At 32.2% G+C, this 27,812-nt stretch overlaps 1 protein-coding gene across 1 annotated transcript; it reads right to left on the minus strand.

The window, feature by feature from the left end:
• Positions 1-1,204: 1,204 nt before the first annotated feature.
• LOC107365703 (lachesin) lies at positions 1,205-27,764 on the minus strand. The gene is made up of 7 exons (XM_015933258.3): positions 27,556-27,764; positions 27,091-27,251; positions 25,309-25,516; positions 16,018-16,221; positions 15,492-15,620; positions 1,759-2,190; positions 1,205-1,679 (listed from the first exon to the last, which is right to left on the minus strand). The coding sequence occupies exons 1-7, from the start codon at positions 27,626-27,628 to the stop codon at positions 1,480-1,482; spliced, it is 1,407 nt and encodes a 468-aa protein (XP_015788744.2). The 5' UTR covers positions 27,629-27,764; the 3' UTR covers positions 1,205-1,479.
• Between the last annotated feature and the right edge of the window lie 48 nt (positions 27,765-27,812).

A 27,812-nucleotide genomic window follows, 5' to 3' on the forward strand; every position in this document is an offset into this window, starting at 1 on the left:
TCAATTATCGCAAGCCATTATTAGCTAAACAAGAATCGAATCAAAGCCTAATTGTTAATCAACTTTAGTTGTCTATTAATTAATTGCAAATCGCCTTGAAAAGAAAATAAGAAAACACAAAACAATTGATTCCTTTCCTTCATTTGGTATTGAAATATACACTGATATTGACACTTGACATCTTTTCAATTCACATCTCAATCTTGTTTTAAAATGTAACATTGAAAGTTAGATTAATCATTTGAAAATTAAAAGTGAACAATCAAGTCTTCCAATCTCTTCGGAGAAAATCTTCATCACCATTAATCATTAAATTGTTATCATGAATTTAAATTACATTATATCTTTCATTATAGCTTTTCACTGTAAATAATTATCGACTATTAACTAATTACAGACCAACAATCACCCAATCACTTTCAAATCTAAATCTTCAGCACATCCAAAGTTCTTTCACTTCATTAATCAAAATCTTAATCAAAAAATGTTAACAAAAGCGAATGAATCAATAAATTATAACGAAATAAACATTGTCTTAAAGAAAATTTGAAAATCTCTCTTTTTTTGGTTCTAACCCAAGATCGGGTTAATTGAGTTTTCCCATGAATTCAAATTTCAAGTCAATATTTGAAAATGATAATGACTTTGAATTTTCATGTTGCTTGGATTATTTGAGCAAAGACTTGAATGTTTTTAATCACAATTGAAACTGATTTCCTTAAAGTTATTACACTTACTTTGGGTTCATCTTAATGATGAAAAAAATGAATGGAAATGCGAATGGAAAAGTTATTCTGACGTTTCACTGTTAGACTCTATTATTGATGATCTTGGGAATGATTCATAATTGATTTAACTTTAATGATAATGGAAATGTTACTTTCTCTGGCTCAATATCTTTTAATGAACTTTCACCCATCAGATGATAATAAAAAGAAGCAAGAGAAAAGGGAAAATAAATTGAACGATCAAGATGGCGCAAACTCATCTTAATTATGATCACCATAATCATTAAGGTTACTGTTATGATTATAATTGTATTATCGAGGGAAAAGGATTTTAATGTGTTCTGAAAAGAAATATTAAAATCGATTAAAGAACCGAGAATCCATTCTCAATAATCATTATATCTAGGATATCGGTTTCTCATGTAAACTGGAGGTTATCAATTTTTTACCTCAATTGAAAAGATGGATTACAAATGTTTTTAATATTTGTCAACAGAATTTTTTACCTTTTTTTAATGTTGGAGATATTATTTGATAATAATTGTTAAGCTCACGATATTCAGTAAATCAATTGAAATCGATTGATTTTTTCATTTTCAAACAAACATTCCAGTTTTGTTGATTAAAATTTAGGAACGAAATTGGCACAAGATGAGAATGGATAAGGTTATGAGAAAATGTTAATTAATTGTTCAGAGTTGTTGAGATAAAAGTGAAAAAGCACAATCAAATATTAAATCTATTCGCGAAATCAGGTAATTATGTGGCGTAAAATTATATTAATACTGATCAACCAAATACTGTTGGAGAATGGATGAGAATTAAAATTTGTTCCTGAATCGATCAAGTCATCAGCTGGGGTAACTTTTTCTTCAGTTTGTAAGGTTATTTGATCCGGTGAAATGTCGTTTTTGTAGGAATTGGTGAGGAATGAAGCAATATTCAATTTATCTGCGAAAAATTGAAAGAAAAGTTAATTAAAAAGCAACCAATAATGAAATGGTTAAGATTTTCACACCGTTCTGCCTACCTTTAACATTATCTTCAGAGTTGAGCGGATTTTTGGAAGTACCAAGATAATTTTTCCTGCTTTTCGATACTTCCTTGACTGGAGAATGGTTTGGTATATTATTAATAACAGTCCGTTGAGTTGATGGACGAGGTATCTCGTAAAGAACGATAGTTCCCGAGGCTTCACTTAAAATGTTTTTAGCAATACAAGTATAACTGGTAAACTCGCCAATTTCAACGGTTTTTATATTCAATCGCATTTCATATTTATAAGTTGAGATAGGTGTGAGTATAGTTGAGTATTTAGAATTGTCCAGAATAATTTGACGGGTAGAAGTTTTCATCCAGTAACAATCAGGTTTCGGGTAAGCATCAACTGTACAAATAATAGAAGCATCTCCATTTAACGGTGAACCAACACGTTGATTTGGCGTCCAAACAAGAGGTGAGACTAGATTGGAAACAAAATGAGAGATTAATAAATAAATTTAACCCAAAAAATATTAAATTGGAAAATAAGATGAAAAAAAATCATATTGATTGACCAAAATTCAACCCAATTCAATCACATTTGTACAACAATTTCATCATTTCAAGTTAACCCAAAATCTGGTTTGTTTACAGTTTGTCAGATGGTGACACCAGATGAACTCCAACAAATCAAATAGGAAACACTAGATGACAGCACAAATCATGGAAACCAATAAAGTCAATAGCAAGTGGCGCCAAACTTGAAGATTAATGATTAAAATGAAACAATTTATTTTGTTCAATGATCATCACTAATTGATGGCATTTCATGCAAATTGCTTTGTGGCAACATTTTTTTCCTCCAACGAAAGCAATAAATTAATAAGAGAACATTTCGTTTCTAAAAATTCAATAATAACCCAAAAGTACAAGTTTCCTGCTGATTACATCAATTTACAATGATTTACTTTCATCTTATTATGATATTTGTATTGTTAAATGGTGAGCAAATTGAGCCAAGCCAAGTTTAAAAATTCAATCAAAACCAAACAAGCAAACAAGACAAACCTAATAACAAAACAGATGAATAAAGTTATAATTCTGGTAAATAGCGAAGCAAAAAATTCAGCTAATAACAATTTTTCTCTTCATTCTTTTCCCTTTTTTTCAAACCTTTTCACGCACCATCAACCACTATTCCCATCATTTCATCCTCATCATATTTTTTCATCTTCAAATGCTAAGATACAACAATTGATCCAAGAGTCACAATTACATTAATAATCAAGTAATTTGAGTTTCACAATTTTAAATGTTGCCATGAAAACGAAAAGTAAAATCAATTTTAAAATTGCCAATGAAAAGAGCAAAATGCAAGAAGAAAATCAGTAAATTCTTGTTGATTAACCTTCGTTTTTGATGTAATTAGTTGACAAATGGATTGTCGAGATTGGCCAATTGATTTGATTTGCTGATGTTAAATTGTTTTCTGTTTTTTTTTCACTTAAATCGGTGTTTATTTGATTGAGTCTTGAAAAGGAAGAAAAGGTTGAAATGTTGAAAAAGAAAAGAAAAAGAGAAAGAAAATCTAAAAAAATTGAGCTTTCTTATCATGTGATTGATGTGATAACAGAAACTCACTGGATTCATCTTCATCATTCTCTGTGATCTTGAAATGTTTCCCTTTAAAAGAAGCACATCTTGAAATAATCCTTTTTTGAAGTAAACTTTCGTTACAAAAACAATCTTGACAAATGAAGATTAAGACGAAAGTGAGACAAAAACTTGTAAACTGAATCGATTCCAGGATCGGAAGAAGAATCAACAAGATTGTAGATCATAGTCTAACTTGTCATCCTCATCTTCATCTTCAACTATTCCTGATTATTCCAACTCACCTATAATCACAATGTTAATCTAACTTTGTGAAAAGACGAAACAAAACTGTTTAACCAAATTGTTTTTTACCAACGATATTTTCATGTTTACTTTCATCACAATCTGATTACTCCATGAGGATTTATTGTTGTCTTGTTGTGAAAACAAACACTTTTCAAATGAAACAACCAATGAAGAAACCTTTAAATAATCGGTTGAACATTAATTGTTAATTTGAACCTGTAAGTGAATCAACACACAAAGTCAACCATTTAACCTGTAAAAAGATGAATCAACTAATTAACTTGAAAGTGGTTTTGCCTGTTCATCTTGCAACCATTCAACACTTGATAAAGAATCTAAAAGTTGATTTTGTTGAATTGATTGAAAAATGTTCTGAAAGGAAAGACTTTAAATTTAATTTCTGAAATGGTTGGACCAAACGTTTTGTTACCATGAAAATGATTGATTAAACAAATTGTCAAAGTCGATTTACATGAAAATGTATTCAACTGATTGGATATTTTCAATATCAATGGGCAATATGGTTGATGAAAGATTTACTCATTTCCAAAGACAACTTCTGTTTGCTTGAATCAACCATGAACAGTGAACATTAACCATTATCCTTTTTGAACATCAATTTTGGCCAAATCTTGTTTAAGCCTTCAGTTGATTCATTCATCCTTACTGAACAACAAATGAAAAGAGGTTCAATGAGATACAAATGTATGCCTTTCCTTGTGAAGACAAGAAGAGATGAAATTGCATTTCTAATCAATCTTAATGAATTCTGGCAAAATATTTACTCACTTTCTTGACTTAAGACGAATCACAAATTTTTTGGTTAAATTACAGATAAAAATCTTGAAGGTTGATTCAGTTGGAAAAAGGTAAGGTTAGAAAAAGAAGAAGAAGAAAGGATTATTCAGAGTTTCCCTTCATTCCAAAGATGAAGAAGAAAAAGTTTCTTCCTTTTGATTCTCACCTCAAATTGATCTGCAAACGTAATAGTTTATTAAGGCAATAGTTAATCTTGAAGATGTTCAAGTTCAAGATTCCATATCCAAATGGTATTCATGATCGTATTGACCCTGTTATTACTACTTATTGTGCATATAAGTTACTTTACTGGGACTTGGTTATGCAGACAATCATCAAGTGGGTTAACATTTCCAATGGAAAAGGTTGCCAAGTAAAATTGTACTTTTCGCCATCTTTTCCTCTTCTACTTCTGGACACTAAATTTACATGGACAATCAAATGAATCTTTTCTTATATTCAATTAGTTTTCCCATCAATATCATCATTATCATCTCAACTACTTAATCAATCTGGAAATGAGGAAAGAAAAGTCTTCTTGTTCATCACTCAACTCAAGTATTAATCAGTTTTGATATAATATTTGCTCAGAATAGCCAATCAACTCCATCTGGCGATAATGCAACTTGCTCGATTCTCAGAAAAAAAGAGATTTTCAGAGTAAATTGAATATTTATCATGTTTAGGGGAGAAGATGGTTTAAAAATTCGCCGATTTCGAGGTTTAATTTTCTCAAAATTTAATTCTTTTGGTGCAAACTTTACCAGAATTTTCAATTCTTTTAATAAAATTAAACCTCTTTTTATACGTTTGTTGAATGATAAAGAAAGAAAGACTTGTGCTCATTTTTTCGGGATTGTTCAAGATAATTGCTCAATTATTCTTTTAATTGAATTTACAGGAACAATCAATCAGCCAGTTATCTCAAGTGTATCTGATTGATTACATCTTGAATATTTTACTGCTTCCTGCTTTGCCAATGGATTAAAACAGAAAAGTCGAGTTTCTCATTTTATTCCGACGATGTGATTTCACCTTACTTTTAGTCAATTATGTTCCGAGTTTGGTTAATTTTTTCATTGGAAAATGCGATTTCACTAAAGTTTTTTAGAACTCGATGGTTTCTCTTGTGAGAAATGAACAAATCGAACATTCTCTGGCAGCAGATTTCACCTGTCAAACTTTCCCCTTAAATAGTAAAGACTTTTGATTTCAGGAATGAATTTTTCTGAACATTAGCAGACAAATAGATAAACTTTTCAAATAGAACCGTTATTTAAAGTTTTAGTGATTCAACAAAATTACAATTATTTATTTAATTATTTCCATTTTGCGAATCGATTTTATTCCTTAACATATAAACCATTTATTGAATTCCGTTACTGGGAGGTTTTTTTATCGAAATGATTTTTTTCTGCATTTGGAACTTTCAGAGTGTTCAATTCAAAAATTATTTCCATCTAGACCTTTTCAGAATCTAAAGATACTAAGGGAAAAGATAGAAGTCCAAAATATCGAGTTTTCTGTTTCTGCATTTGAATATTCCATGATTTTCTTACAATTTTTGAAAATCGCTCTGACAAAATTTTCTTTTTGCCATTTTCGCATCGAAAATTTCAGTGTTTTCAAGATTACATTTTGATTTGAAATTAGCTCGAGTTGTTATGGATTGGTTCCTTGAAATCAGTTAATGTTGATTAATTAATCGATTCTGTTTAATTCTAAGCGATTCTCTGACAAGAACAAATGAATGTTGAGCAAAAAGTTAGAAAAAAATAATTAAACGACAAAAAAGTAACTAATCTGTTTAACTGTTGTTTGATTAATTGTTTGTGTCAATTGAATTGTCACAATGAAGCAACAAAAGTTACTTTGATAAATAAAACGATCAAAAGCGATCAAGATTATTGCTATTATTTTAATCAGAATGAAACTGATAATACAAACAAGATAAATAATAATAATAAAAGTAATAATAATTATGATAATCAGTGAGTGAATCAATATTCTGAAAGAGATTATCTCTTCTGATGAGCAAAAACAAAAGTCCATCGACTCGTGTTCCTTTCATCAACATTTGACCTTATGTTATTGATATTAGACTGCCTTTTGATGACCTTAATATCCTCATTCTGTGCAGCTGAATTTATCATCAAGTAACCCCGAAGATCAACAGAATAAGATGGAACAAGAAAAGACAAAGAGATTGAAAGAAATTCTACTGAGAAGATGAAGAAGATCTTTGATTGAGTCTTTCAATTTCCTGCTTATTTTTCATCTTATTTTGTCTCATTTTCTCCTTCTTTCAAGTTCCATGTCACAATTATTTGTTGTATAGCCATTCAATAGATGAAAACATAAACACATCATGAGTGTGAGACTCTATCGAAAGCATGAGATTCAAGTAAACTGAGACTTGTGACATTGATTAACAATTGTCCAGAACAAAAGATACCTTTACATATGTACTTTTTCAAGTCTCATCATCATCTTCCCTCTTCTTCTTTTTTTATCCAATCTGTTCATTTTCATTCTATTTAACTCATTTATTGGTGAAGAAACACTGGATGAAGATATCACTTGATAATAGTAATCACAATAGATACTTGAAATCCTCTTGAGAAGAGAATTGATGGTGAAAAAGAGAAATAATAAAATCTAAAAGAAATTAAAAGCAAATTATAATTATCATCTTACAATTGACTTGTTAACTGTGAAAACATGATTCATCTAAAACTCAATAGGAAGCGTAATCAGGAAAGTTTTTTGATAAGGTTTGAACACTTTTCTGATAATTTCTGCCTGCAAAATCGTGCGAGAACAATCCCCGCAAAACCTTATTTTTGAGGTCAAGAATCGACATTTACAATCGATATTTTGACCCCTAAAATGTATCGAATGAAATCTTTCTTTCTTTGTAATGATTAGTAGTTAACATGCTCTATCAGAAAAAAGCGCTCAAAGGTCACTTAAAAAAGAACCGATGGTTCTATAAGCCTCTTCGAAAAAAGGCGGAAACTTATTCACACCCCTAATATTACAGTATGAAAGAAATCAAGAGCAATCATTTACAATCAAATAGGTTGTAAAAACTATCTTTAACAGCAATTAGAGTTCAAATAACGGATTGACCTTGAATGATCTCGAGCGTTCGAACTTATTCGGTTCGGTTCTTCAATCTGCGTGAGCTCATGGTTCAAGGCTGAGGCCTGTGGCATCAATCGTTTATGGTTTATGGCTGCATAGAGGCATAACGTGAAAAAAGCCCGGTATAGATAATAAAAGCGCAATATGTATGAAAGGTGAGTTTACCCCGTAAGTCGCAATTAAAAATAATCAGATAAATTTTATGTTGAGCTCAAGTGACCTTTAGATGATTCTTATCCTTCATCGCAGGTTGCTCAAATTCCGAAACTGAATTTATTATTGAATGCAAAAGTAAATTTCTAATGAAATGTCGAGTCAATCTAAACTGATAACTGTGTCACTTAATTAATAATATCCAGTAACATGTTGTGAATCTTTTCTCAGTGTATTTACTCTCATTTTACAAGTGATTTATCTTTTTCTCTTCTCATGAAATTAATCTGAGTTATTTTCTTTCGCTTTTTTCATTGCTTCTTTTGTTTCCGGTTCGTTGAATCAATTATTTTCATTATAGCTTTAGATTGTCGATTAAAGGGTTTTCGTCATTTTTTTCTTGTTGATAATAATAATGATAAAAACATCTTTGGTTTGACACAGCAAACAAGAACAAGTGAATCTTTGATAATATTTCATCTTCAATTTGTCACAATTATAGTCGACTTTTTTTACTTCATTTACCAACCAAATAATTAATTTCTTTGATCGTTTTTTCCATCAATTGAACCAAAAACTTGCACTCACTGAATTTAAATAGCAATCCATGAAATTGATGAACATCTTTTCACACAAATGTTCAAAACTCAAAATCTCGCAATTATTCAAGTTTCTTTCAAATTATTCTCAAGCAATTAATATCTTTTCACTGTTACAAGATATTCAAAATGACAACAAAGTTCTGTCGAAACATTTTCATCGAGCTTTTTTCATGCAAAATCGTCAACAAAATGTCCAAACTTCCAAAGTTAAACAAGATAAATGCATTTCCATTGTTCGATTGTTACAATTGAAGAGCAAAATGTTTGATTCTTGAATAACTTGAGAACATCGGAAGAAATTTCGTTTTCCCATTTTTCGAGTTTGAATTTTGCGAAAGTGAACAAGCTGAGCAAAATTTGCACACACATTTCATTCAATCTGAAACAAATGCTGAACAAGTGACTTAAGTCGATATTTATTGCAACTTATTTATTCATTGATCAATAAGAGTTGAACACAATTTTCATTAAGAAAAAAGCTATTCATCCTTTGAATAATTTCACCTTTCAAGACTAGCATCTTGACTTTTGGTAAACACCAGCCAACTCCAAATGAAGTAATCAAATGTGAATAAAAAGAGAAGATTAAATAAAGAATCAAATATCAATTGATTCTGTTTGATCTCAATGTTTGTATTAATTTGCTCTCCTTTTATTTTGTAACTCAAATGATCAATATCAAAATGAAGTGAAAGCAAACAAAGAGAAAGCTCTCAATCAACAATTTAAGTTAAAGTTGTTGATTAAAGATGAAAATCGAACCATTTCAAGACACGAAAAAGCGAACCAAAAAAAGTTGATCCAAACTTGGCTTCCATCAAAAACGATAAATAAAAAACTTTTCCTCGAACGAAAAAAGAAACAACTCGAACAATGTAGTAGCCTTACTTTTTTTTCAATTATAAATCAAATAAGCCTTAATCTCGAGCTCTCAGTAAAGAGCACTCGCTTAAGAGCGCTCGCTTAAGAGCACTCGCTTAAGAGCACTCGCTTAAGAGCGCTCCTAATTATCTCTGAAGTTAATACTTTCTCAACAGATTAACTATCTTTCTTAAATCCTTTCGAATTACCCTTCTCCTAATCTTTTTGTTTTTCTGACACATTTGGCTCCTAGGCAATAGGAGCTCTCCTATTTAAACCCAGTCTGAGACCTCAATCGGGGCAGTTTTTCAGTTAACAATCGTTAGATTTGTGACTTTTCTGACCAACAATAAAATTTCTAAAATATACTTTGTTGTAGTTGATTTTTCTTTTAAATTTGTGTTCCCTTTTTATTTGATCACTACAAATTGGCGCAGTCGACAGGATGGCTGTCAATCCTATCAAAATCAAATTCACTTTAGTGAGAAGTAATGACAAAGTTCTATTAACCAGATATTGTGTGGTTGGTTCCGATCAATGGATTCTCGTTAGAGAAAACTCTCAAGATTTGGCGATGCATGATATTGTATCTCGTATGGAGCCGACCCAAATTGCTGTTAAAGAGATGACTCGTAAAAGAACGATAACTCTGTTCCTTTCACCCGAAGAAGCTGAACCTTATACCAATGAAACATATAGTGGCGGATCTATCAGTGAAGAATCGAACTCTCTTAATGAGGCCTCAGATATGAGCTCTCATAATGAGCCAATGTTATCCATGTTCCAAGAAATGATGAAGTTTCAAATGGAATCTATGCGGACTATGTTTGCCAACCTACAAGAGACTCTTGGACCCATGCATCGAAGCAAGAATCAACGTATGGAAGTGACTAAGTTCAACGGTAGGCAGGAAGATGCTAAAACATGGCTGATAAGTTATGAAAAAGCCTGCGACTTCAACGGTTGGACTACGGACGATGCCAAGGTCAATAATTTGAAAGCTTACTTGGAAGGTATTGCGTTGAAATGGTTCAACAGTCGTTTGGTAGAGCAACTTCCTTTCGTTTGGCAACCGTGGAAAGAAGCTTTTCTGGAGTCATTTGGTCAAAATAGACTTACTCAAGCTCAAGCAGCACTCGCATGGGAGTATCGTGGTGGTCCATTGCTAGAATACTATTATGAAAAACAAAGGTTATTGCAATTGGCATTTCCAGAGATTGATGATTTCAATTTCATCACTTTAATGTTACTGAGTCTCCCAGATGAGCTCTCAAAACAAATCAACATTTCAGAAGTCCAAACCAAGGACGATGTTAGAAAAGTTTTGTGTCAACTTAAACCCTTAAGGTCTCGTGATCGTCGTTATCAAGAAGAAGAGAGGCCTCGCCATAAGTCGTCTAAACCCGACAACAAACCTCGAAACGATCATTCAAAAGCCTTCGCTCTTTCCGTGCCCGAAGAAAAACAGCAGGCTGAAGATGACAACATGTTTACTATTAAAGTCAATGGATATTGGACTAAAGCTTTGTTCGATAGTGGTGCTAAAGCTAACCTAATATCATCACGTTTTGTACGAGATAACAATTTACCAACCAGGAGTATTACTTCCAATGTAATGGCATACAATGGTGAAATATCAACTTTTAAACTCAAAGTGAGCGCTCAAGTTGAGTTTAACAACGAGAGCATTGAGTTAGACTTTATAGTTGTCGATGATGTTTCTTATGATATTTTACTGTCCATTCGTGCCTTAAAACAGTTGAAAATTAAGTGGAACTTTGCTGACAATGAAATCTGTTCAATTTCCGAAGTGAGATCTCAAAGTGAGAACTCAGTGGAGAATATGGAAAAAGCTCGTTCGTTATTCCCGGAGCTTTTCATACCAACCGAGAATCAGCCACTGTTACAAGCTGACTTCAAGCTTTCGGAGGGCTCTCCGATCATTCAATTCAAAGCTTACCGACTATCAAGAGAAAAATACATGTGGGCCCAATCCAAAATAAAAGAATTATTGGAACAAGGAATAATAGTTCCGTCAACATCTGAATACGCTTCCCCTTGTGTAATTGTGCCTAAGGAAAATGGTTCGCTGAGATTATGCCAGGACTATCGTGAGGTCAACAAATACACAACTTTAGACCCGTACCCTTTTCCTGTCATCGATGAGATAATCAACATGTTTGGTGGATGCAACTTCTTCAGTAAGATAGACTTAAAAGATGGATTTTGGCAAGTTGGAATAACAGAGATGACTCGCAAGTTCACAGCTTTTGTGTTGCCTTTCGGCCATTATGAACTTACAAGGCTTCCATTCGGTTGGAAAAATTCACCTCCAATCTTTCAAAGAAAAATGGTTGCCGTACTCGATGAACTCTTGCAAACCAACCAAGTGGCTGTCTATATCGATGATATTTGTGTTGGTGGTAAAACAGAGAGAGATTGTGCTGAGCTCTCATTTAGAGTTCTCAAAAAGCTATCTCAAAACAACATTCAAATCAACGAGAAGAAAAGTGTTTTCTGTGCTAAAAGTATTATCTTCCTTGGCCGTGTCATCGATGGTTTTACAAAGACGACTAGATCTGAATCCGTCGAGCGAGTAAAATCAATGCGAAAACCTTTCGACATACATAGTCTCAGATGTTTCACTGGCTTAACCGGACACTTTAGGTCTTTCATACCTAACTACGCTGATATTGTTCGACCTCTCGATAAGTTGAAACAAAAAGATGTGCCTTTTGAATGGAGCGCTCAATGTGAGCTCTCATACCAAAAACTCATAAAGTTAATCAGTGAGAACCCCATACTTGGTGTACCAGACTGGACGCTTGCATTTGAACTTTCTTGCGATGCCTCTTACTACGGCACTGGAGCAATACTATATCAACGAGATCTCAATCAACCTCGTAATAAACAACTAAGAGTAATTGGTTATTACTCGTATACCTTCACCAAACCAGAATTAAATTATTCGACTACTGAGAAGGAGTGCCTGGCCGTGATAAGAGCCATCAAGTATTTCCGAAGTTATTTGGAAGGAAAAGAATTTAAAGTCAATAGTGATCACCAAGCGCTCTCACATCTGTTATCTCTGAAGGAACCGAAGAACCGTCTAGGCCGTTGGCAGACTTTCTTAATGAGTTTCAATTTAACAATCAATCATCGATCAGGTCGAGAGTTGACAGACGCTGATGCCCTATCAAGACTCTGTCCTGAGATCCCAGTCGTTAATTTTATCAACATTTGCGATGGAAAAAAGAGAATGGAAGTATCACCAGACAAAGTCAAAGCAATACTAGAAGCATATCATGACGATCCCTACTCTGGAGGCCATGATGGAATCTCACGCACTTATCACAAAATTTCTGCTCGCTTTACCTGGCCTAAAATGAAAGATGACATAGTTGATTATGTTCGTACCTGTGACGTTTGTCAACGTGTCAAATCAAAACTGAAACAGAATCAAGATTTGATGATCCTTCCCGAGCACTCACAAGTAATGTTCGAAGTTATTCACGTCGACTATGGTGAACTAACTAAGAAAAAAGAGGGCTCAGCGAAAACTAAATCTTTCTTAGTGCTTGTAGATGAAGCAACCAGACTTTGTCAAGCCATACCGATGAAAGAAGATGCCTCTTCCTTCGTGCTCTTTTTGAGATCTCACCCGTTTATTGGTAAAATCAAAAAGATTGTATCCGATTGTGGCGCATCATTTCTTTCCAAAGCAACAAAGAACCTTGGAAAAGAGTTTGGAATCAAGTTGGTTACAACTTCCCCTTATAGTCCATGGTCGAATGGAATGGCTGAGAGACACGTGCAAAAAATAAAGATATTCTGCGATTGCTTCCCTGACTTTCCTGGTGGATGGAAAAAAGCTGTAGAAGCCGCAGCAAAGCACAACAATCGGGCATACAATAGAGCCATTGGTTGCTCCCCGTTTTTTAAGGCGTTTGGTTACACTGACTGGTTACCAGCAGATAAGCATTTCGAAGTGGTTGGTAACTGTGAGCTCTCAGAACGAGCTTTTGACAAAGAACAACAAATGAGATACCGACAGAAAATGAAAGAATACGCTAATAAAAACATCAAGAGAATAGTGAAATACACTGTGGGATCAATGATCTTGGTAAGCAAAGGGAAAGTTGGAAAGAAATACAAGTTTGACGGACCGTTTAAAATAAAGCAAATAAAAGAAATAGATGGAAGCCAGAAGACTCTCATCTATGAGAACGATGGACAAGACTATTTCGCTCATATAAGGAACTGTAGACCCTATTATCCCAGGAGGGAAAAGTCTAAGTAAGGGGGAATGTAGTAGCCTTACTTTTTTTTCAATTATAAATCAAATAAGCCTTAATCTCGAGCTCTCAGTAAAGAGCACTCGCTTAAGAGCGCTCGCTTAAGAGCACTCGCTTAAGAGCACTCGCTTAAGAGCGCTCCTAATTATCTCTGAAGTTAATACTTTCTCAACAGATTAACTATCTTTCTTAAATCCTTTCGAATTACCCTTCTCCTAATCTTTTTGTTTTTCTGACACATTTGGCTCCTAGGCAATAGGAGCTCTCCTATTTAAACCCAGTCTGAGACCTCAATCGGGGCAGTTTTTCAGTTAACAATCGTTAGATTTGTGACTTTTCTGACCAACAATAAAATTTCTAAAATATACTTTGTTGTAGTTGATTTTTCTTTTAAATTTGTGTTCCCTTTTTATTTGATCACTACAAACAATGATGAACATTAGTCGAGAAAAGTTGCATCTTGAACATTGAATGAACAGCGACATGTTTTAAATTTGAATTAGTTTTTGCCACAATTCTTGAGCTCATTCCAACCATTTTTCATGATATTATTATCATCATCATGATGATGAAGTATTAGTCTGAGCATTAATTTTACGTTCAAATCGTTCGTCTTTTCCCTTTTCTCGACTTTATATTCTCGGTTTAACGACGAGTTTATAACATTTTACTTTTTACTTCACAATATGCAATATAATTTGATGCTGTCAACGTTTCTGCTTGACAATAGTTTTTTCTGTTGTTCACTGATTATTCTGTTGAGATTCATCTTGAAAAAAAACCCAGTAATCATCTTGTTTCAACATTTATCAGCTCAGGATTTGCATGATAAAAATACAATAAAACTCATTTACACTGAAAATGGTTGCATTAGTTTTACTCATACTTTTACTGTTTTCTGGTTTGACAACAAAGAAGGTTTCAAGTCATAAAGACGACATTTTTTTCAGCCTCATGGGAATGCCAATTGACCAGTAAATTAAGATTATTTGGATTGATTTAAAGCTCAGTCATTATGGTCAATGCAATCATCATTACAACTTCAATTCTATTATCAAATAAACAATTATTAATGACCGTTTAAACGATCCATTTTCCTGCAATTCACTTGATTCCATCCTCTAAATTCACGAATCTCATGAACGTAATTTAAACGTTATTCAATTATTGTTGAGTCTTTCGATTGTTTCCATCTTAAACTATTTTTGATTGTTGAGTTTGCAGACAGAAAAAGTAATCTTGAAAATAACGAGCAAAAAATATGAGAAAATATTCAATTGAAAGGATCGAATGAGAAAAATTTGCTTGACTCAAGTGTTCTTATCTGTTATTGTTGGAAAAATAAACTCATTTTCAAATATGGAAAGTCAAAAGGTGAGAAAAGTCGATCGAGTTGTGATTCGAGTTATTGAGTTTGGTGAAAAGGTCAAGAGAGGAAAAAATAGAGAAGAATTGCAAAATGAAATAACCATTGAATGGGAAGAAAAGGAGAGAAAATTTTCACGTTTTTTTTCGATTCTCTGAATGCATCAGGAAGGGAGTTTATGTTATCCATTTAAAGTATCGATAAACACCAAGTTCACTTGATCATTCTGACAAACATTCATAAGCGAAAAGAGGAAAAAAGATGCAAAAAAGAAGATGAAGATGGATAATGACGATTGGATGATAAAAGGATAAGAAGACCACTTTCTGATCATTTATCGTTTTGTGTTCATTGTTATCTTTTTTTAACATTTCCCTTAACCTTATGATCCTTTTCGGCTCTTGCCTTTTCTTATCCTCATCATTGCCAGTCATCATAGTCACCATCATCATCATTATCATCATTTGCCAGTGTTATGCTGAGAAAAGTGGAGAACAAGAAGAATCATCTTTTCAATGGAAAGAGATGAAAAGATGTGAAGATAATCAAAGTGAAAATGAATTGATGTAAAGCCATAAGTGGAATGAAATGATTTTCAAATAATAAATAAATGAATTGAATTGAATTGCGGCCCAGTGAATGAAAAAAAGAGGCTTACATTTAACTCCAAGGAATATCCTTTTGCTCACAGAATTTGGAATTCCGTTTGATGCGATGCACAGATAGACACCAATGTGCTGTCGTTTCACTCGAACAATGTTCAAATATTCACCCTGAATCGTTGTTACTAAAGAAGAATTTCAAAAAAAAAGAATTTCAACTTTGGTCTTTATCATTGAAATTGCATCAATTTGCTTAGCATTTCATAAACAGAAAATGAAAATGAATTTATTAGAAAATCTTTTATCTGAAAATTCCAAAAATGACATTTTCTTTCTTATTTTTTCTTCGATTTTCATTTCTGCCGATATCATGATTTGGCGATTGAATTTTATCTAAATCTAATTCCATCTTCATGTTGTCACGTTCAAGCGAGTAAATCCATTTTCTTGTGTTTTTCTTCATTTCCATGATAAAATGTGAACAAATTGAGATTTAAAATTGTACGAAGTGAATGGAATAAATGTTTCATTCGATTGAATACACGTTTCCATGTTTATTTATGGCTTGTTGGCGATACTTACCATTCTTATTATCACTTGCAGATGAAAATGGTGATGATAATGGTAGTGATGATGATGATAAGGCGTCTATTGCTTCTTTATCTTCCCGTCTCCATTCAATTGTTGGCGCAGGAAAACCTTTGGCTATGCATCGAAGACTTACAGAGTCACCTTCATTTACATCTGTATCTGAACTGGTCAATTCTTCAATGAAATGAGGTGGCACTGGTTATTCATGATTATCATGAGAGGTTGGGAGAAGAACGTTATTGAGAGGAAAAAGATTAAGCTTTTTGTTTTGACTTATTTCAACAACATTTACTCGAGAAAATAGAGTTTGCTGATTAATTCTTTTCTTTCTCTTCTTTTTGGTTAACCTGAAAGCTTTTGTAAGAAAAGGATTAAAGATGATTTAGTTAATTGAATTTAATGAAAGAAACTTGATATCATTGACTATCTATAAAAGTCCAGTTAATAGTCCAGTCAGTTGACAATAGTTGATAAAAAAAATGCGAAAATGGATAAATGGGAGAAAAGGGAAAAAATAAGAAAACAAAATTGTTCATGGCGATAATTATTACAGTTTATCGTTGATTTTCACAAAATTATCTTAGACATTTAATGTATCGTTTAATTGATTGAGAGGAGAAAAGTGATAAATTCATTGAATGTCGATGAATCAGTTAACATGGTGGTTGAACACGATTTCATCGAAGTGGAAGTAGTCTGGAAAAGATGGAATGAATTCAAGGCTCAAAAACGTTTAATTTGTCTTTAATCAATTATCATTTTCCTTTTTGAAGAGCAACAGAAGCTTTTCGTTATAAGTTATTAATGATCAGAAAAATTGTTTTCAAGTAACATTGTTTTGCAAATCTTATTGTTCACTTTACTAATCATTGATTTTAACAAGATCCTTGAAGTGTTGGACAATTCATTAGATAACCATAACTGAAACTAAATGTGGAATTTTACTTTGATTTTCTGATCTTTCTTCAGAAATATTTAATAATTTCAAATCACTCCCTTTGCCTGATCTTTTTATCAAATCTAATGTAATATCTTCAAATTTCTTCGGTTTGCAGATGTCTGACTGATTGATTGAACGATTTGCTGAACGATCATATTTTCGACTGGGATCTCGTTCGAATCTATTTGATTAAATTGGTTTCTGAAAGTCTGTAGTTCTAAGCAATGGCTATCTCGAGTAAAACTAAAAGGGATATTTTACGGACAGTAAGTAAGGAAAAGGCAAAGACTTGGTCACTTATGTTTATTGCTTGTTTCATAATCTTATTTGCAAATGAATCGAATAAATTTCAAATTTTAAAGAAACTTTGACCTTTGCTCGAATCCGACTCTTTTGTGCTTTGACGCAAAAATTATCATAGGATATTGAGACAGGTCAGAATTAATTTTTCACCCATTTAATAGAATGTAATGAAACAATTGAAATTTACTGAAAAACTCCAAGAAAATGAACCTTTTACTCCAGTTTGATTTTGCACGAATTAAGGTCAACCTAAGCAAAACTTTTCATGTTAATTGTGAAAAACCAATAAGTCAGTAGACTGAATATTTTGAGTGTAAAATAACAGGAAAAAAAGTGTGAAACATTAAGATCATGAAAAGATACAATAAATCTTTAGATTATGGAAAAAAGGAAAAAAATAAAATAATAGAGGAAAACGGAAGAAAAAATGCAGGCAATAAAGAGGACGAGGAAGAAGAAGAAGAAGGAGCAAAAAATTCATGGAAAAATGATGAGAATGCTTTTTTCTTCAACAGTTTCGCTGAAAAAAAGAAACAGATAGATAATTGATTCATTGTTGGTCTCACTGGTTAAACTGAACTCATCTCATTTGATTTTGCTTATTCTTATTCATGGGCATTGTTATCATGATAACAAAGATAACATTTTGATATGAAGATGTTGATTCCTATTGAACTGGGAGTGTTTCAGGGAAGGAATGGTAAAAGAGGGCAAAACAAGAGCAAAACAAGAAGGGAAAAGATGAAGATGATAATGATGATGAAAGAAGGGAAAAGACGCAAAAGATATTGAAAAAGCAATGTCAGATTGAGTTTGTTGTGAAAAGCAAGATCCATCAATCAAGCAAGCCCACAACATCATTGATCGCTTTGTTCAACCCATTCTACTTTATTTATTCCGAATGAAATTGCAGTTAACTAAATTGAACACAATTCACTTTTCAACATTAAAAAATTTTACGTTAAAATAGAAAAAAATTATCAACTGAAAATGTCTTTCAAGATTCACTTGGAAACCATTAGAATCGTTATCACTTATTTTTACACTTTTCAACTTTTCCCTTTTCCACTCTTTCCCAGTCTCTCGGCTAACATCATTATTCAATCAATTGGATAGTTTTTGGCAATTTATATGCAATTTGATTGTTTGATCCCATTAATGAAATTAAATTGTTTTCATTTCTCTTCCTTTTCCCTCAGAATTATGGTTTTTGCTGTCGACTCATCTTCTTTGCCTCTTAAATTGTTGGAAACATTTTTGGTTTGTACTTTTGTTTTGTTTCAATTTTATCATTTCTTTTGATTACATTTTGCAGATGAAAATTGAGTGAATTAACTTGAATAGGATAACATATTAAGGTTCAATGATGAAATTCATTAGACCTCAATTCGTGGTTAATGGAGAAAACCATCAAAATTCTTGTAAGGTTGAGAAAGATGAAGATGAACAAGTTAACTAAAAAGGTTAAGAATCAAGGTATACAAACCTGAAAGGTAAAGAGAGAGAGATATTAGAAGGAATATCTTTCGCTTTTACTCTTATCAATATTTTACTGTAACCATCATGAGACGACTTGAGCTTCTATTCGCCTTCATACAATTTTCATTGGTAAAAACTTATTCCATCTTTATCCAGTAACTTTCATCTTGAAGAAACTTTGCCTCTCTTCTTTCACTCTCTTTGCGAAAAGAGATTCATGAGTGAATCTTAAGAATGAATCTTGACTAACCAGATTAACTTTTACAGATATTTCATCCATGACAAGATACAGTAAACATAATCATCAAGGGAGTTTAAGATCAAATAGTAAAAACTTTGGACTTCATTTTTTCCCTGTTTGGGCCTCTTGCAACTCGCCAACTCGAAAAGTTGAAGCAAACTGGTAAAGGTGATTCAATCGAAAATAATCATGTTTACGAGTTTTACATGGAAAATTATCAAATGAAATTGTAATCTGAAAATGAAAACTGAAACTTTTCGTTTCTATCAAGACTTTTGGTCAGTTGGATTCTTGAACCGTACAAGGATAAAGATGAGAAACACATTTGATTGTTGAATGTTATCTCAATATGTCTTGAAATTTACCATTTCATATTGACTTGTTTTCAAGTTCTTTTGTCATTTCATGATATGAAGTTTCTGTTATTTTTTTCTCAACTAAAGAATAAGAATGTAAAGTTTTTTCATGGAACTTCAATTTCTCTAATGTTGCTTTCATTTTGATCTGAGAAACTCAAGTTGATGACAGACTTTATTCTCTTCGAGTATTAACACTCTTAACAGTCTAACATCTTGATCTGCCCAAAGGTTAAATACTGCCATTGATTCATCAAAAAGGTTACAACCTAATGATATAATGCATTTTGCGAAAAAAATAAACATCTATTTTGACGGGTTGGTTCATTGACTAAACTTGAAGCTATTAAAGCTCAAACCGAACAGTTCAACTCTATTTACAAGAGTTTTGCATACAATCACAAGTTACCTAAACGTTAACAACTCGCTTCGAAAAGTAACTTTAACAGAAATTTCTTAATTCACACTTCTTTAGAACCAAATAATTGTCTCTTAAATCGTTAACATTGAAAAGAACATAAATAAAGCTAAATTTTTCCCGAAATGAAAGAACTGTCTGATCTGTTCTAACATCTAAAAATGCTAACAAGACATAACTTTGAAACAGACTTTAACTTATCTTCAGAAAATAAGAAATGAAATGATCTCCCGAACGAAATTAAGACCATCAAATGATCTTTTCCTTCTGCAGTCAAAGTTGGTTAGCATTCAACTTAACATAACTTGCAGAGCAAAATTTGATATAAATCTTGAAGCGAAATGTACAATTGGAATGGGTTTCGATAAAGGATGAAGACCAAAAGAATAGGGAAAACTGCCTAGCGAGGAATATTTTTGTTATGAACATATCAGATGCAAAATTTTACGCTGATTTCATTCATTCAATTATTTTTCGAAATAATTTTTGTTTTCGTGAAAACGTGAAAAAACATTAAAAATTCATGAGTACGAGCGTCTCAGGAACCAAAGGTGAAACCACACTAAGAATAGATTTTTCTGATGCAGAATTCAATTCTCAATATCCTCAGCTTGGTTTCACCTTTGGTTATTGATCTGTATTTTCAATAACGAAGAACTGGGGACAGGCGTTGCTGGAACCAAAGGTGAAACCACGCTAGGAATAGATTTTTTGCCTGTGAAATTCAATTCTGATTCTAATGAAGTGATTCATTTTGATCTAAAGTGACGCAAAACTGGCCATTCTCGCAAAAAATCTTCCGAATAATCAAATTATCGAAAAAATGGCCAGTTTTGCGTCATTTAAGATCAAAATGAATTACATTATTGGAATCAGAATTGAATTCTACATCAGAAAAATCTATTCTTAGTGTGGTTTCACCTTTCATTACTCTGGTACTTTTTCCATGAATTTCAAACTTTTTTTCATGATATCTCGAAAACGAAAAATTGTTTCGAAAAATGGATTGAATAAATGAAATCAGTATAAACTTTTGCATCTGATGTGTCCATAACAAAAAATTCCATTTCTTAGGCAGTTTTGGCCTTCCTCCTTTGATGAAAAGCATTTGTTAACCTTTTGTCTTGATCAATATCCTTGACCATTTCAATTGTTGCACTTCATTATTATTTATCCGATGTAAATTAATAGTCTCTTTAAAAGGTTTTCCCTTCCCTTTATTACAGAGAAACATTTCTTTTACTTGCAGTCCTTTTGAAGAAACAAAACAATGAAATAATTTTCAATTTGCATCTTTAGTTGGCTATAAACTAATCATCGCCTAATTCAGGCTTATTGTTTATTACCAGAATGTTGCTGCAAATAGCCCTCTGGTAATAATTTGGAAACAGCGAAATGAATAATTTAATGGAAATGCAAGTCGATTGATCTTATTTTTGTGCTTACAATTTGCTTGTCCAAGCAAAACACATTGTATTATGTTATATTAGTTAATTTTGAAATGTATCAAGTTGACTTTGTCTGTATCATGATACTTTCAAGTTTATCCTTCTGTATCTATCAATGTTCAATGATATGTTATTCGAGAAGTGAAACAAAGTCCAAGTAACCAAGGAACAACTCAATTTCATCTTGTTGGTTAATCTCATTTCTATTACTAATGCTACATGATTATTCCAGCTTAATAATGATAAATTTACATTCGAAAGAATGAAATCAATGTCAAGAGTTAATGCATCTTCAGCAAGTTGAAAATTCAATCCAAAATACTCACCTTATTCACTAGTAAAAGTCACAATTGATTCACTAATGACCAAACGCAATCTTAAATGGCAATAAGTTCTGTTATGTTTAAAGCCTCCACGTTTGCTTTTCTATCATTTTAATCGCCATTTTCCATTGCCTACAGTCGATAGTTGAAGTCTTTCTCACGGTTTCTTTAGTACTTCTCGATAGCTATCATTAGTTCTTTGTTGGCCTGGATGAGATTTGATATTACTTGTTTTATGTAGTAAATAAGCATTCAGTTCGACTAAACTTTCATTGAAATCTAAGGCAAAGTTTGTATCTATTCGTCAGCGTTGAGTTCCCTTATAAATTGAGTTCAGGCGTTTTCACGAGCAAGAGGATTAAGTCTATTTATCTTTTAAGAGCTTCTTTAACTAAAATTCCCAGAAGTTCTATCAGTTCCAGTTTTAAACTTTGTTTTCCCTCACTTTAGTTGTAATAATGTGTAATATGTTTTGTTGAGCAAATATGAAAAACAAAAGGAATAAAATTTTCGGCCAAAATCTCAACTTGGTTGCATCTTTTACTGACTGACAGTTAATAAAAGTAAAGATTCATTTTCGAAATGAAATGATATCGAGTTCAAGTTATACGATAACTTTATGATATCAAATGTATCTCACTCAAAGCTAATGGAACTCGATTTTATTTTGAAAAAAAGTAAAATGACAAAACGATGGAAGCAAAAAAGGTAATGTAACATTTACAATTCAAAGATTGTCGTTATTCTGTCAAATAATTTAACCAGTTTATCACGATAACCTATGCGAGGCTTAAAGACAAAAGACGAAAAAATTTGTTGGCAAAACACATCAAGTGATGATATAATGCATGTCAAGACTGTCAAAATCAAGTGAATGAAATGCGAATTTCGAGGAGTAAAAAGAGCCTCAAAACAGATTTCCCTGTATAACCTTCCGAACCAGACGAATATCTTGATACTCGAAATTTCAGCAAATCGACATTGACACTAAGAAAAGTTGCAAAAGATTTTTTCCTTCTTTCGAAGCAAAAATTTGCTGAAAAAGTGCAAACTTGAACCATTCAATGACACGATTCATGTAATCTTAATAAATCACTTGATAAGCCAAGTAAGTTACAAACTTGCCTGCAAAGAGAGTCACAAGATTTGTCAGTATTAGTTCAACCTGCATATCAACCCATGAACCTGAAGCTACTTGACTACATTTTATTCAATAATCAACAGGTTAATCCAAAGCTCAATGCAACACACTTAACTTGAACCATTTAAATTATCCCAACTATAAATGAATAATCAAATTGAAGCGAAACCAAGAGAAGAAGAAAAAAGTGACAAAATTTTCCTGTAATCAATTCTCATGAATAACTTAGATAATGAAAACAACTGCAACAGGAAACTGGAAATCTAAAGTAAAACAGTTTTCATGCAACATTCTTGCCCATATAAAGAGACTGAATTTCTCTGGAATTCAATAGAAAAGGCAGAAAAAGAAAGTTTTCTCATCATGATATGGAAAAAGAAGAAAAAAATTGAGCCAATTTTCCTGAGCAATGGAACCTATAAATTTCATCCTTTCTATGTAAACAGATTTTCCATGATTACCTTTCTTATAGGATTATGAAAAGTATAATCTCATGAATAAATATTATCCAATGATGAGATGACAACAATCATGATGTTATATGGTCAAGGTCAACAGATTAGAGCAAAAAGTTTCAAGTCAAGGAATAATTTCCAACGAACCTTTCAATGGAAACAATTAAAAGCCAAGTTGGGAGTTTTTACTCCCAGTGAGTCCATCAACTCCCAGTAAAAAAGGATAATAAACTTGGAACATTTTTAATGTGGAAAAATGGAAATCAATTTAACTTTAATCAGTGGGAAAAGTGTTGAGTGAAACGAGGATAAAAGTTGAACTTTTAATGATAACCATTAAGGTTTGCGAGTTTTTCATTTTTAAATTTTGGCTCTTGAATAATTGTATCAAAATTGAAGATGAAAAGTTGAAATGAATTGAAATAATATTTTGACCCAATAAATATAATTTGACTGAGCAAAAATATTAGATTAAAAGATTCATGGGAATGATGAAAATCCATTGCTTTTTGTTCTCATCTTCTTATTCACTCCAATTTGCTCATCAAAATTGATTTGATGCCGGGACTTTCAGGGAATCCTTCTTCTAATGGCTATCATAATTTTTATCCAACATATCAACTTATATCTATTTTGACTTTATGAGGATTACTATGAATTTATGTTCAAGAAATATATTCATATTATCATCAGATTTCATTCCTTGATTCAATCTAATGGTCAAAGTTGACCAACTTTTCTCTCGTTTTTTTATTTTCTATTTTAAGTGAATAATAAGATTAATGGACTCCATGAGATGGATAAAGAATGAAGAACAAGAAATTTGTGAAAATAATTCATAAATTTTCAAGTGAAATGAGATAAAATGGAACGCGTTTTAAAGGATTTTGTTTTTTTTCTTTTCACAATTTTCAAATTCTAATGGAACAAGTGATTCTTTTTTGCATCCATTTTGGTTGCTGCTTCTTTAACATTCAATCGATACTTTACATGATTGTTACATGATGAATTTGGGTGAATTTGGATGAAAGTCGAAAATAATTATAACTAAACAAATATAATTTACCAGCAAATACTGAATAATCTGATTAGTGTTGTGATTTTGTAACAATAATAAAAACACTTGACTGTCAAAATATTTGATAAGCGACTGTCATCCAATGTCTCGATCTTCATCTTTATCTTCTTCTTTCTTTTTACTCTCCTTTACTTTCCTTTCTTCTGTTCATCTTCTTGAATTGGCCAGTTCCAAAACAACTCAATTGATTAGAGTAAGCAATTTGTTTGAACAGTAAACCTTCAATAGACAAGGATAAACAATACCAAATACATTATTTGCTCACAATTTCATTTCTTCCCTTTTCTTGCCCTTTCACTCCAGCTTTTTGTACTTTTTTTGTATTTTCTTGGTAACACAGTTAACAAGATACTCACAAACAAACTCAACTTGCGATTCAATGTTAATCTTTCATCGAAAAATGCGTTTACTTTTCATGCTTTTTGATTGAGCAAATAAGCAACACTTTATTAAACATTCAATTGAAACTTGATCGCACAATAAACACGCCATTTTTGATCACATTTTATTCACATTGTATTTAAATTTAAACATTTGTCTTAACCCTTTTCTGACAAATTTCATTCCATTTTGGTCCAGTCACATTCCAAGATTTATGTTTGCAAAAAGTGTTGACCCTTTAGATTGGATCACACTAAACGATCGACTTCAAATAAGAACAAATAATCTTTAAGTTAGGTCAATAAGTTGGAATTTTGAAATATGTTTCTTAAAAGAAATCGAACTCGAAAATTTGGTAGATTTTCGATGATCTCAATTGTTCGATTAATGTTGTAAATTAATGGAAGTTAAAAGCAATTGTTAACTGAAACTTGGACTTGGATAAACTTCAGACTTCTGTGTTCAGCAAACTCTACTGTGACAAGAGGTGAAAGATTGAGCGTTTGAGCTCATTTACAGATTGAACTTCAATTGAATTGCTTCATCTTTAATCACGGTTCAACTTTAAACTGGTTAAAGAATCAATGTTGAAAACTATTTTCTCCTGAAATTTCAGTACGAAATTGTTTTTATGAGCGAAAAGCAAACAATTTTTTCAATCTTCTGTGTAAATGAACCCAAGCTCACCTTTAAACGGCATTTTCAAAAAGTAATCTTACCTGTGACTTTAAGAAATGCGCTTTGATCTATTTGAGGTGAACTGTTTATTTGGCACATATATTCACCTCTATCCTCCTCTCGAACAGCAAATATCGTCAGATAAAATATCTTGTCTGTATGATTAGAGACTAAAATACGATTATTTTTTAAAATAACTTCATTTCCAAGTGCTAAAAGTGTATGTTTATCTTTACGAAACCAGGCAACCTGAGAATGAACGAAAGGAAAGAAGAAGAAAAAGAAGAAGAGGAAAAATTAGACTTTTCATTATTAATCCAATTTCTCATCATTTTGGTGAATAAAATTAAATTAAATGAAATGCAATCAATTGTTGGCAAAATGATGATCCATTATCATTAATATCTATTGATTGGCGAAAACAATTTCCATCCAAATAAAAGTGCATCCTGATAATCCCTTTTCAAGTAATCATCATCTTATTTTCAATTGAAACGGATGTTTATTAACATTAAGGTGAACCTTTCATACAATGATTTAATTAAGACTTATCTCTTGGACTTTGTCTGTTATATTCAAAAGCCATGTACACTGATCCACTCTTGTTGACCCTTTTTCCGTACTTTTTAACCGGATATATTACTCTTGAAATGAAATTCACTTGAGACTTGAGGTTGATCATGAAAAGAGAACAGAATTGAGGATTGAACTAAAACTGCAGACTAACCTATCCAGTTACACCTTCCTTAGGCTAGTATCAAATTTAACCCTCTCATCTCATTTTGTATCCTCAAAACAGAATCAGATTCAATATTATTCAGAGTCTATCATTCCCTTACAGACCAAATATTCCTTCATCTCGATCATCATCACTTTTTCTTCTTCTTTTCTTCAATCATGATTAGACCCTTTCCACACTTCTTTTCTCCCTTGATTTTTCTTGATGAATATCGCTTGGTAAGCTTAACAAAATCGGCTTAGCGGCTTTCCTTCCTCATCTTCCTTCATCAATATAACTTTCACTTTCCTCTGTCTTATTCACTCCCTTCTCACCCTCAATCTCATCTTGTATCATCTTCCTTCCCAGTCTCTTTTATCTCTTCCCTTTCATGCTTAAACTTGTTCAAGCTTGCTACAGAAACAAAATATTGAACTTCGAGAGAAACTTCTTTTTACTCTTCATCAATTTAATTTAGCACAAGAGAGAGAGAGACAGAGATGAAGACGCAATCTCGTACAATGGGACAATTTGGCCCGGGTTAAACCAATTTTCATTTAATAACCAACAAACATGTTTATGGTTAAAGGGAGTAAAGAGAGGAAAAGAGAGAAAAAAGAATGATGATGCTGATAAAGATTGAGATGCAGAAGAAGATGAAGATGGATAAGAAGAGAGGAGAAACCGATGGACTTGGGCTTCTTCAAATGTTGAACCAGTTTCACTGAAAAAAAACTATATCATGATAATGGCTGCACACCATTGCTTGGGATGCTTTTTCCCTCTTCCTCTTTATTGAATGTCCTTGTCAGAAACCCTCCATCTTATCGACTCTTTTTTCTCTCTTTCTTTTCATTCTCATTTATTTACAACAAAAAATCTCAGATTCATCGCTTCTTCTTCTTCATCTTCATCTTCAACCCCACTCTTTTGACTAGCCAATGAACCTTCCTTCAGCTTCAATCCAACACAAAACATTCATTTTCATTTACATTTTTTATTTGCTTCAACAAAATGATTGCTCGATTGGCTCAAAAAGAGTTGAACAAAATTTAAGGAAAGCAAATTTTTCAGTGACAAGGAAAAAGTCGATTTTGATACTTACTTGATGATTGCCCAGATTGGCTACAATACATTGAAATTTAACTGGACGTCCAACTTGAACTGTAACATTGGACATTGCTTCAGTGAAATAAGGCTCATTGTCATCCTTTGTGAACTTTTCATTAATCAAATTAATTTCTTTCGCTAAAGAAAAGTGAATATCTAAAAGTGAAACAAAGTTGCCAGTTAGTATGGATTTGCATGTCAACATGTTGGGATAACTTGATTGTTTGCTTTGTCAACAGAAAATAAAAGTTCGATTTTTAGATAAACTTTTTTTTTCTTTTAGAAAAGTCCAAAAATCAACACTGTTTTTAATGGAATTGGAAAATTTCATGTCAAATGATTAATGAATTTGAATGAAAAAGAATGAACAAGTTTGAAGAGTAAATTGGCTGGAAGTTTGAGGAGCAAAAATTTTAAAGAAAAGGTTGACTTTGAAAAGTTGATGAAAAGTTTTACTCACATTGAAATAAAAGTAAATGTTGAATGTTAATGAAAAGTTGAATGAAAAGTTGACCAGTTTGGTGTATCCACATTTTTTGTTTGACAAATGCACAAGTTGCTGTTGCAATAGCTATAGCTGTACAAGATGAACTGATACTCGAAGAAGATAATGAAAAGAAAAATGTTCAAAGAAAAACATGACTAAGATTTGTACGGACCAAGTCAAGAGAGGAAAAAAAGTTGTTCCCTCAACATGTTTACTTTCAAAAGAAAATT

This window comes from Tetranychus urticae, chromosome 1 (genome assembly GCF_039701765.1).
Source record: "Tetranychus urticae isolate SD_2017Ah chromosome 1, NJAU_TeUrti_SD_1.0, whole genome shotgun sequence".
Taxonomy (NCBI): Eukaryota; Metazoa; Arthropoda; class Arachnida; order Trombidiformes; family Tetranychidae; genus Tetranychus; species Tetranychus urticae.

Coding starts and splice junctions, on each gene's coding strand:
- LOC107365703 (XM_015933258.3), bottom strand. CDS start 27,628: ATGTGGATACACCAAACTGGTCAACTTTTCATTCAACTTTTCATTAAC. Junction 27,252..27,555: donor ACATTTACTTTTATTTCAAT/GTGAGTAAAACT, acceptor TTTCACTTTTAG/ATATTCACTTTTCTTTAGCG. Junction 2,191..15,491: donor GATATTCCTTGGAGTTAAAT/GTAAGCCTCTTT, acceptor TTTCCAATCTAG/TCTCACCTCTTGTTTGGACG.